Source organism: Rhinopithecus bieti, unplaced genomic scaffold, assembly GCF_001698545.2.
Source record: "Rhinopithecus bieti isolate Rb0 unplaced genomic scaffold, ASM169854v2 scaffold_11933, whole genome shotgun sequence".
Lineage (NCBI taxonomy): Eukaryota > Metazoa > Chordata > Mammalia > Primates > Cercopithecidae > Rhinopithecus > Rhinopithecus bieti.
In genome coordinates this window covers 493,243-505,640 of record NW_016806995.1, presented here as the reverse complement: position 1 = coordinate 505,640, position 12,398 = coordinate 493,243, and the positions used below count along the sequence as shown (strand labels likewise).

General features: G+C 44.1%; 1 protein-coding gene across 15 annotated transcripts in view; it reads right to left on the bottom strand.

Annotated features, from left to right (window-relative positions):
- GIT2 (GIT ArfGAP 2) overlaps nt 1–12,398 on the bottom strand; it is a 68,960-nt gene that overhangs the window by 11,188 nt on the left and 45,374 nt on the right. For 4 of the 15 annotated variants that reach the window (XM_017879674.1, XM_017879675.1, XM_017879676.1 and 1 more), the window contains 4 exons: nt 10,375–10,517; nt 8,447–8,596; nt 4,547–4,795; nt 2,236–2,325 (listed from right to left, as the gene is read on the bottom strand). In XM_017879674.1, the coding sequence (XP_017735163.1) occupies nt 2,236–2,325; nt 4,547–4,795; nt 8,447–8,596; nt 10,375–10,517 (632 nt within the window). Of the gene's footprint in view, nt 1–2,235; nt 2,326–4,546; nt 4,796–5,348; nt 6,137–8,446; nt 8,597–10,374; nt 10,518–12,398 lie in introns of those variants that run through there. The other 11 variants (XM_017879678.1, XM_017879680.1, XM_017879687.1 and 8 more) reach the window with 7 other exon arrangements.

The following is a 12,398-nucleotide window of genomic DNA, read 5'->3' as shown; positions in this document are numbered from 1 at the left end:
TGCTTTTTTTTTTTTTTTTTTTTTTTTTGAGACAGTCTCACTCTGTCGTCCAGGCTGGAGTGCAGTGGTGCAATCTCGGCTTATTGCAACCTCCGCTTCCCAGGTTCAAGGGATTCTTGATTCTCATGTCTTAGTCTTCCGAGTATCTGGGATTACAGGCATGCACCACCACCCCCCACTAATTTTTGTATTTTTTAGTAGATATGGGTTTTGCCATGTTGGCCAGGCTGGTCTCAAACTCCTGGGCTCAAGTGATCCACCCACCTTGGCCTCCCAAAGTGCTGGGATTACAGGCATGAGCCACTGCACCCAGCTGAGACTTTAAGTCCAATTTATCAAGAATTCTTTTTTTTTTTAGTACAATAATTGCTTTTTTTTGAGACAGGGTCTCACTGTGTTGTCCAGGCTGGAATGCAATGGCAAAATCATGGCTCACTGCAGCCTCGATCTCTCATGGTGGGCTCGAGTGATCCTCCCATCTCAGCCTCCCAAGTACCTGAGACTACAGGTGTGCATCAACACACCTGGATAATTTTTTAATATTTTTTGTAGAGATAGAATGTCACCATGTTGCTGAGGCTGGTCTTGAATTCCTGGGCCCAAGCAATCCACCCGCCTAGGCCTCCCAAAGTGTGTGAGTCACTGCACTCGGCCGAGAAATCTTTTTTTTTTTTTTTGAAACAAGAGTCTCGCTCTGTCACCCAGGCTGGAGTGCAGTGGCCGGATCTCAGCTCACTGCAAGCTCCGCCTCCCAGGTTTATGCCATTCTCCTGCCTCAGCCTCCCAAGTAGCTGGGACTACAGGCGCCCGCCACCTCGCCCGGCTAGTTTTTTGTATTTTTTTAGTAGAGACGGGGTTTTACCGTGTTAGCCAGGATGGTCTCGATCTCCTGACCTCGTGATCCGCCCGACTCGGCCTCCCAAAGTGCTGGGATTACAGGCTTGAACCACCGCGCCCGGCCGAGAATTCTTAACAGACTACTGTGAAAGTGAAGAATTCCAAAAGGGTCAGGGCATGGTGGTGCATGCCTGCAGGCCCAGCTACTCAGAAGCCTGAAGCAGGAGGACTGCTTGAGCCCAGGAGTTTGAGGCTGCAGTATGCTATATGACTGTGCCTGTAAATAGCTACTGTACTACAGACTAGGCAACATAATGAGGCTCTGTCTCAAAAAAAAAAACCAATCCTGAAAGGGCCTTGATAATCCATATGCCACTGGAACTAGGAAAGAAAGGCTCTCCATCATTCCTAGGTGTGGAGGGAATGGCAAAGGCCCAGTGCAAACCCCACTTTGCCTGTAAAGGTGGTTCCTTACCCACAGCCACCTTCCTTCTCTTACCTTACATTACCCTTCCATTCAAAAAGAGATGGAGCCAGAACTGGGACATGGATTTTCAAAGCTTGTGTTCTTTCCACGGCTTTCCCAGGTTGCAGTCATGTACCACTCTTTGTGCATGCAAGTATTTTTTAATCGACAGTGCCTTCGGGAGCAGGGGCTGTGCCACCTAAGTCCTTAGTACCCTTTCATTGACTTACCAAAACGCTGTGTATGGAGGAGTTGCTTAATACTTACTGCCTGACTACTCTAAAAGGGGCTTAACTGAATCATGCACTGCTATTGAGACCATAAATTATACACCAGTAGGTGGGGTTTAACCAACTCGTACAAGTGAACAGCTTTAGGCTAACAGCTGCTTGCACAGATCCAATGCCACAAGGTGTTACAATTCTGATTCAAGATGCAGGGACTTGTAAACCTTGGTTTGTCAAGTGTGGTGCTGACATAAAATGTGTCACAGGTTTAAAAAAAAAAAAAAAGGGATGACATTTTAGTACTTCAGCGAGTCCACATACAGCAGTTTCAATATGACAACTGTAGCCCTGAACAAATGGAACAGATTTGGCCTATTATAATATCTAACCAGCAGCCAGCTAGTTTTCTGGTTGTTTAAAAAGACAGTATGCTCAGAATAAATGCTGTAGGGTGATTTGTAAACTTTGTTAAATATGACGTGAACATGAGCAGTGTGGGGTTAGAGAAAGGTAGGTGCCCTCGATGGGTGAGCGTGCATGTGCACGAGTGTGCGCCTGATGCACTGTGAGAAACCAGGAGGAAGCGCTGCCTCATGCAGGTCGGAAGGGCAGTTAGCGAGGGACAGGAGGGCCAGAGCCCAAGCACAAAGAGCCCAGGAGCACGGCCCCTCCTCCAGAGAGCAGACCATTCAGAATGTACTTAACCCTTCGGGTGCTTTCGTCCCTCGACCAGGAAAGTGTGGAGGGGAAGGAAGGCAGAGATGAAGAGGAGGTCACAAACGCACTCCTCCCGATCTGGAATGGGAAAGAGAAACACACTCGGGAAAATACAAAACAGACCAAAAACCTACCACCTCGCCAGCTTCAGTAAAAGAATCCTGGAACACCACATATTACGTGACATGAGTGGTACAATCTCAGTGGCCACCAGTGACAGGACCCCAGAGATGTTTAAACCCTTGGTGAAACACCTCCTGGAAATTACTCTGAATTTAATAAGGCTGCTTTTCCATATGGGAAATACCTAACATAATTTGTCAAACTTGTCAATAATTTGTTCATGGATACTATGAAATGCATATTTGTTTTTCAGTCAGGACTGATGTGAGATGAGAAACTATACAAATGATTCTAAGTTGCTATACACTATCAGTCTAATTTTTAGTACAGTTATAGTACCTTCCTGATCTGATATCTTTATATTCTAATTTTTTTCTAAAATAAGAAAGTACACTGAAAAATAACAAAGGCTGATTTTCCTAAATTTTGTCTTCAGCTATACAAAAATAAGATTCTTAACTTAGGGTGGGCGTGGTAGCTCACACCTGTCATCTTAGCACTTTGGGAGGCTGAGGCGGGTGGATTGCCTGAGCTCAGGAGTTTGAGACCAGCCTGGGCAACATGATGAAGCCCCGTTACTACTAAAACACAAAAAAATTAGCCAGGCGCGGGAGCATGTGCCTGTAGTCCCAGTTACTCAGGAGACTGAGGCAGGAGAACTGCTTGAACCCAGGAGGCAAAGGTTGCAGTGAGCTGAGATTACACCACTGCACTCCAGCCTGGGTGACAGAGCGAGACTCCGTCTCAAAAAAAAAAAAAGATTCTTAACTTAGTTCAATGACATTCCCATTACATCAAATTTATCAAATCAATTGCCTTAGAATGTTAAACCCAAATATCTTAAAAAGAATTTGAGATGATAGACTCCCAATTATAGTAAAACAATATTATAATTTTAGCACACTGAAAACTGACAAAATTAAACTAGGGTTTTTTTTTTTTTGAGAGGGAGTCCCACTCTGTCGCCCAGGCTGGAGTGCAGTGGCCGGATCTCAGCTCACTGCAAGCTCCGCCTCCCGGGTTCACGCCATTCTCCTGTCTCAGCCTCCCGAGCAGCCGGGACCACAGGCGCCCGCCACCTCGCCCGGCTAGTTTTTTGTATTTTTTAGTAGAGACGGGGTTTCACCGTGTTAGCCAGGATGTCTCGATCTCCTGACCTCGTGATCCGCCCGTCTCGGCCTCCCAAAGTGCTGGGATTACAGGCTTGAGCCACCGCGCCCGGCCTAAACTAGGGTTTAATTTACGAAACCATGTCCTTGCTTTGCATCTACCTTGAGAATTTTTTTGGAAACTTCCGTAAAATTTGACTGAAGAAATAATAAACTCTGACACTCAAAAGACAACTACTCCTCTCCGAAAAGCATCACGTGAAAAGTTTAAATGTCTGTAACATCTTCGCAAAACACATATTTTTATAATAAAGTAATCCAGGATAAATATATTTGAAAATCTTACAACACAGTATGTATCCCAATGCAAAATAAGATTGTAAGAAACCTGCTGCAGAACACAATCTCTGGAATTCAGCGCTTCTAAGACTGATGAAGAGTATTACATTTCCTTTTCTGAGATGACAAAGCCACACTTCCCCCACCACGGGGAAGGAGCAGGATGCAGAAGCGAACCTAGCAGGCACACTGAGCACACATGGAGAGGCTGCGGAGGCCTGGAGCCTTCCAGACTTGCCTGGGTACCTGGGCCACAGACTCAAGGCCACCTGCTTGAAGAGGAGCTGAAAAGCCATCTTGGATTCTAAGGGCTCCAGTCCTTAAAGGGGTACATCCCTGTGTAGCTCCAAGAAGGCGACACTTCCTTCTGAGAGTGACCTTTATGATTTGCTTTTGTTTTTGGAAGTGGGGAAGGAAGGAAGCTTTACCAAAAAATGTTCCAACACTGGCTGGTTGAGAAATAATCATGGATGTGGGGGAGAAAAAAAGTAGCAGTTCGGGCAAGAGCCAGAATCCCCAACTTGGTTAGGAAACCATCAGCCCATGGCCCTGTGTGCTTGTGGGAACATCGCAAGCATCTGTGGACATGTTAATACAGCAAACACAATGGTAACTCTCTTAGCCCAATTTGGCAAAGCAGAGGTGTGGGGACCTGCAGGTTCAGAAGAGGGAACAGAGTAGTCAGGCTGCACAGAGTGATCAGCGGAAGCGCCAGTGGTGTTACTTACGTGTGCGGGGAAGGGCTGGAGTCTCGTCCTGCTCTCTTCAGGGCGGCTCGCTTCTCCCATTGGGAGATACGGTTTCTGACCTGATCCGGTCTCGTACATGGACATGGGCCTACTGCCCCGGGCAGACGGACGTCTCTTTAAGGAAGAGTGGTTGGAAGTGTCTGTGTACTCAGAACCAGTTTGCACCTGATATACATTGGTTGTGGCCTGTTTCCTGAGGTTCGAATTTTCACTCTGGAGTGTTTGAAGCTGAAAGAAATGTTTGGCAGTGGGACTGTGTTTTTTTATAGCAAGCAGAAAAAGCAAACACCAAGTAAATGAATACAACTACCAGCTTTAAACAATAAAGGCAGTAACAGCTAGCGGGGCTGAAAGAAAAAAGCCAATACAAAGAAAGACCCTTTCTTCTGGATTGGGTGAAACACAATCAACTCCCTTCATCATGTAAGCAAATTAAATAGCTTCATTTCTGAACGCGGAAAAGTTGTGGTTTGGACTTCCTCAAAACAAAATGTCTAACCGCTTAAAAATTTGTCATGGTGGGCTGGGAAATGTTTGCAGGCAAGCTGTATACTGGATTATTCTAAGGTTGTTTCAAGCAAGAGCTCGAGATCATTAAAACATCATTTAGGTAACTTGCTTTTCAAATGAGCCCCGAGCAATTTGCAAAGGCCAAAAATGACAGCAGACACCATGGAAGCAGCACAAAGATGACTAGGGTTGCTTTGCAAAGCAAGAAAGACAGAAGTTCAGCTTATGAAAAATCAGATCAGCTATTGCTTTCCAAAAGCCAACAAGAAAATTATGATCAACAAGTTTTATTACATAATACTCTTGATATTCCAAACAATTCAGCACTTTGTAAAAAAAAAAAAAAAAAGAGAGAGAGAAAACCGGATCATGGTAAGTTTGCTATATTAACATATCACAAAGAAAACTGGAAACCTATTATCTATGGAATTGACATCTTCGCATGGATGCTCCACGCAGCACGCTTGCTTCCGTCTGGTGAGTGATCATCTTTCAGCCAGGACTGGAATATTTGGCCTTTCTCTCCTTTGGCTTTGTCACCCAAAAAACACGACCTCAGTGGTGTCAGCTTTGAACATGCTAATCTGCCTGGCACCACCCCATTTTAGAGACTGTCACTTGGAGGCCCTGAACGCTCCTTCCATTCCTCACATGCAGGCTGCTCCATGGTGCTGGATGGATTAGAGTTAAGGGGTCAGCAGGGAATCGTGTTACTCTTTGGCATCTGGCATTTTAAACACCATTCACCACGTCCATTCTGCGCAGGGTCCTTCCCTTCTGGTGCGCCTTCATCTTCCATGGACATTTTATAAGCTGGGTGTGGTGTGAGTTCAGCTGTCTACTCTTTGACAGAGATTGTAAAATCTGACCAAATTCCCCACCAGTGCCAAGGTTTAAGTCCACGAGCAACTGTTTGCACCGGAAGATCATTACTTTTTCAGTAGCAAACCCATTCAATGTTAGGAGTTGCTTTAAATTTTTATTTAGAAAGCACCAATCTGTGAAAAATACACCAATAGTAGTTGCTCCTCTTCATTAATTAGCATCTTTTCCAAGCAACTGTTAAATGTGAAAGATCAGATACAAATCATGCTACTTTGTCAACTTTATGTATATTAAAAACTTTACCTAACTTTGAAATAAAATCAATACATCTTTGCTAAATAAACAAATTCCATATGCTTTATATTAATCTTGCCAACTGCTGCGAAAGTGTGACTTACTGCCTCTTCCACAAAAAGACCACTCATTCTGTTTCCTTGAAGAGCAAGCCATTACAGAATGATAGACTGCTTTTATCCCACAAAGGCTGGCAGGGTATAGCTCATATCTGCAATTCCCTTTCCAGGGAAAGAACAGCTGCGAAGTGACAAAGCAGCCCTGAGCATTTCTACATTCCAGGATACAGACAGGCATGAAGTGCCTGTTGAAACTACTCATTAGAGAACCCAGGGCCTAGAGTGAAATGGTCAAGGTTCAAGGACTGAGGCATGTAACTGACACATGTCCCTCAATGGGGCACTGGTGCATCTAATCACGTGTTTGTCTGTGTAAAAAGCCACTGTGACAGTATTTTAGTTAGAGCCTTCACATCTGAAACTTTATCCTAACACTTTTCATGCTTGGGTTTTGCCTGAATGTGTTCTCATGAGCACAAGTTCTTGGTTTCAATTTTTAAAAATTTTAGTACTCTGTATTTAGAGAGATGTCCTCACATAAATTTTAATGATGCTTATCTTAATAAGAACCAGGCTACACTTTTTTATTTGGAAGGAGTATAAGGGAAAATAAAAAGTTACAGACAATTCAATAGTTTCAGAAATCAAAAGCATTTCTAAGAATTGATGAGATAATCAATAAGCAACAGCAAATAATTTCACTTTGCGTTTCTCAAAGAAGCTCAAGACATTTGCTTTCAGAGATAATGAGGCTCTCTCTGGTGATTTCCAAAAATACTAAAAGAAGCATTATTAGATTTTAAAAGGTGATGTGCAGCAGATTGATTTACAGTGGCAAAATCAGCATGTTTCAGAAATAGTCACCTGGTCAAAATTATCAGTCCAATTAATGGGACAAACTATAATCCATTAAATAAAATATATTCCAAAGAAGGCAGAGAAAGTACAGGTTCTGTATGTAATGACAAAGGGGCTCTTGGTCTGTCTCGTTTACAGCTGCACGGCAGCCCTAGACAGGACTGGGAGACACAGAACAAATGTCTGTTCGTTTAAGGCTGGCTCATCTTGGGCATTCTTCATTCCCTGCTACTATAGGCATTAGAGCCATGTATTTCAAAAGTCTCAAAATGCTCTAGAACTCAACATCAAAAGAATCCTAGACCAAACCCCAGGCAAAAGTGCACAGCAATTTCCTTCCCTAGTAAGTAGAGGGGCATGGGCCCCTTTTTAGTTCTTTGACTTTCCTTTAGGAAGCAGCACTGAAAAGACTCTAGGTACACATGGAGTATACCATGTCCTCAGGTCTTGAAAATGATTTGAAAACCTTACTTCTCAAATGACTGCCTAAAGACATAGATTATATATTTCATTTTGTTTCTGGTTAAGTGTCCAAATCTCATTTTAGAACTGAATGATGGGAGTGATACCCACAGTCATGGGCAAAATTTGGAATTTTTCGAATGCCCTTACTTAGCCTTGTCATAAAGAGTTGCATACATAATCCCCCTCCTACTAAGGGTATTCCTTGCTACCATCAACCACACTCCTTTTCGGGATTAATATATTCATACGGTTCTGATTCTCTCAACAGGTAATGAATGAGAAAATGCTGAGCAAATGAGATTGCTTCTTACCAGTGTGCAGCTCTTGCTAGTACAAATGAAATGTTTTTTTGTTATTTTTTGAGAACCTACTCTGTGGCAGGCCCTCCCGTAGGCTCTGGGGATAATACAAGTTAGTAGTAAACACTGGTAAGCAATAAGGTGGGGATGTGGGATAGGGCTGCCAGGGTGGGAGCAGGGTTTGAATGCTGATAAACATGCCCCTGCCCAGGGCTCTCACTGGCTCTGTCTCCATGGTATGATCATCCCTCCCTAGCAATGGGAAGAATCACATCCATGAAGCACCATCCAGGTTTCCAGGAAGCACAGAATAGTGCAAGGTTTATTCTAAAGGGCACAAATTCTTAAATAGGATGTTAGGTTTCTCCTACCTGGGGAACTTACTCTGGATATATTTCATTTTAAATATCCAAATACATCCTGCTTCAAAAAGACAACTTGGCCCAAAGATTTCTAAGGCTGTTACAATAACTGTTTTTCTTCCCTCGGGCCACATCACAGTGCCTGAGATTCTTCCTTGTACTATGGGATTAAAGCATCAACCATCCTGGCATTTATTAACATGTTACCTTTTTCTGCATAATTCTCAGCTCGTCACTCAAGTTGTTATTCACCTTCATTAGCTGCTGTATCTTGGCCTCAGAAGCCACTAGAGCGTTTTTGACCTCCATAAATTCCTGTACAGTGACTGGTCCATCTGATAAATCTGAATCTAGGCTCTAAAAATAAATTGGGGAAAACGTTCACAATCTGAGATGATGAGAACATTAAAGACTAACAGCTCAAGAATTTCAAATTCTGACCAAGCCAGCTGAATTGCAAAGTTAGTCAAACCAAATTAAGGCCTCTGAGAGTAATGTAAAACTAAAACATAAAAAAGTAGGGTCACTATCCTATTTAAAAAATTTGAAAGTCAGTATTTTCCAATAGAACAGGCAGTGGGACTACACATCTATGCTGACAATGACTGTCTAAGGAGGTCTGTCCTGTCTTGTAAGCCTTTCTCTCGTTCACTCACATTTTGCTTTTATTCATTCTTTCATTAATTCATTCATTCCAACATTTTCATTGAACATTAGGCGGTGTTCTAGGTGCTTGGGATATATTAGAAAAGAGACAAAGATTCCTGCTTCCATGGTGTTTATATCCCAACAGCATGCGAGAGTATATATATAGTATGATTGAGGATGATGAGTGCTGTGGGAAAAGATAAGACAGAGCAGGGTAGGGGACTGCATGTTAAGCGGGTAGCTGGGTTAAGCCTGTGAGTGGGTGAGAGGTGAGCAGAGCCCCGGGAGGTGAGGGAATAAGTCACATGAATCTGGAGGAAGAACATTCCAGCCTGCAGTGGAGCTCAGTTAGAGGGAGCAGGTATGTGGGATGGATTGGGCAGGAGGCCAGGCAGTTGACAGAGGGCCTGGTCACAGAGGGTCCTGAAACGACCTCAGCTCTGACTGAGTGAACCAGGTGGCTTCCCGGAAGTCTGCACAGGGGTGTCCCCTGCATCTGCTAATGGCGCCATCTTTCTCATAGTCATGTAGGCCAGAGAACTCCGAACACATCTTCCATAAGTCTATCTCCCCACTCCAACCTTCCAACTTATTGCCAAGACTTTTCTATTCTACCTTCCTATTCATCCATTCTCAAATGATTGCCAAGCCCCTCTGTGGGTGTGTCCTGGGGGTCAGCAGAGGGTGCACAGCCTGGGGTCCTGCCGCCTTCTCCACCAGCTCAGGCTCTGGTGCCAAGGTCTCTCCCACCTGCACCATCTTAGCATGGGTCCTGGGGTGGCCTGCATCAGCTCCAGTTTGGACCTCTCCCTCCACTCTCTAACCTACCAGAATAGTCCTCCCCAGACATCGCATCCTGGGCTCCGCACTGCCTGTGAGGCCCACACTCTTCCGTTGGGCGTCATACCCCTCTTGCTGCAGCTTCGAGTCCCACCCTTCTTAGGCTGTCCCTATGCATGACCAGCTTCCCCTTAGATGCCCTGGTTTCACTTTCTTTCTGCCTCCTCCATACGCCCCAATCCCAAGCATCCCTTGAGGCGCATCTTAAGAACCGTCCTATGACACAGCCCTGCTGATGCTCCCAGCCATAGGTTCTCTCTCTGTTCACTCCCTCAGCCTGTGTGTGCTTCATATGACACACATCACTTTGTGCCTTCTCCTGCAGTTCTCTCTCTCCTAGGTAATGAGACCCTCATAGGAAAGGGACGAGACCTCATTCAGGAGAGTCATATCCAGAGACGTCACTCAGTAAACACTTGTTGAATGAATAAAACACACCAATCATTCCTCACAAGTTTTATAAAGTCTCAACTGCGGCAGGGCTGTGATGCAGGGACAAGGACCCCTATTTTAAAACCATTTAACCTTGTTTCACCTTTGCTTGGCCTAAGCTAGTAACAAACCCAACCTCACTGCACAGCAGCTTTGGCAGGGCTAGCCCTCAGCTGATGCATGCTTGCCCTTCCACAGGACGCACGGCCTCTCACCTTCTGCCGGTTTGCTTTGCTTGCAGTGGTTTCCAAATCTGTGTCTTCGTCTGATGCCACGCTGTCATAGTCGGGCTGGTCGTTGTCTTGACTCTCAACGCTGTGCTGGTTATTGATTGTTTTCAGTATGAGCTCCACATTTTCTATCAATAAAAGCAAACAACTTCACTTCAGGCTTAAAACACTGCTTTTCTTCCAAAAACTATGGAGAGGATTTTTTGGTTTAGCCATTTAAAGGACATAAAGGGCTGAATGCTGTGCTCTTGCCTGTAATCCCAGCATTTTAGGAGGCCAAGGAGGAGAAATGCTTGAGGCCAGGAGTTTGAGACCTACTTAGGCAACATAATGAGACTCTATCCCTACAAAATAATTTAAAAATTATCCAGGCCTGGTGGTACACGCCTGTAGTCCCAGCTACATAGCTACTCAGGAGGCTAAGAAAGGAGGACTGCTTGAGCTGAGAAGATTGAGGCTGCAGTGAACCATGATTGCACCACTGTACTCTAGCCTGGGCATCAGAGTGAGGCCCTATCTCTAAGAGCAAAAACAAAGACAAAAACAAAATACACAAGGACTGAAAGAAAATGACAGAAATGGCAATGTTATATTCACACCAATATAGAGATAACAGAAAAAGTTTTCAACCAGGTAGACAGTTACATAAGAGACTCCAGCATTCCTCATCTACCTGCCAAATATGAGCAAATTAAACAGATGGCTTAGGAAGGAACTGGTCAGATAAAGGAGGCAAGATCCCAAGTTTCTAGAGATACAGCCTAACTCCAGGTCATGAAGATAAGGCTGTAGGTAATGGAAGATAAACTGTAATTTGATTAATACCTATAACATGTTTACAAGGTAATATCAATCAAAACAGAAAGCAACTTGTTAAACTGGAGCCAGAACCTAGGCACTCAAAGAATAGAAACATTGTGCTGGACGTGGTGGCTCACACCTGTAATCCCAGCACTTTGGGAGGCCGAGGTGGGTGGATCACGAGGTCACGAGGTCGAAACGATCCTGGCTAACACGGTGAAACTCCGTATCTACTAAAAATACAAAAAATTAGCCAGGTGTGGTGGCGGGCGCCTACAGTCCCAGCTACTCGGGAGGTTGAGGCAAGAGAATGGTGTGAACCCATTTGCAGTGAACCAAGATCACACCACTGCACTCCAGCCTGGGCGACAGAGCGAGACTCCATCTCAAAAAAATAAAAAACAAACAAAAAAAAAACATTGGCATTTAGTCAATTACCTGCATCTCAGTGAGAGAAACAGATAGAGGAGAATGAATCAAATACACATGTGCATGTTACAAGGAGTGTCTATTCCATAAGGGAGCAGGGATTATTCTACAGGATCTAACACACTTTGAACAAAAGATTTCACAAACTAAAGTCTCTCTGATTTCTTTCAGGTAACTCAAACTCTGACTTCTAATACTGCTTCCCAGAGATGTTGAGGAAACAAAGGATGGATGATATCTGGGTGATGAATTGCGGTTATTTAAAAGGACTAGGTCCCAGCTGGGCACAGAGGCTCACATCTGTAATCCCAGCACTTTGGGAGGCTAAGGCAGATGGATCACTTGAGGTCAGGAGTTTGAGACCAGCCTGGCCAACATGGTGAAACCCCATCCCTACTAAAATACAAAATTAGCTGGGCATGGTGGTGGGCATCTGTAATCCCAGCTACTTGGGAGGCTGAGGCAGGAGAATCGCTTGAACCCAGAAGGTGGAGGTTGCAGTGAGCTGCGATTGCGCCACTGCACTCCAGCACAGATGACAGAGCGAGACTCTGTCTCGAAAAATAATAAGTAAAATAAAAGGATAGGTCCTATTTTAACTTTTTAAATATTTTAAAACACATAAATATAATGATTACAGAAGTAGCAGTCAATACATACAATTTAGAAACTAATGAGCAAGTAAGATAATCACTTATAGCCACTGTTATTTGTTGATCTATTTTTTTCTAGTTTTTCTGAGCACTTATATCCACACACAGTCAATTTTGTTATTCTTT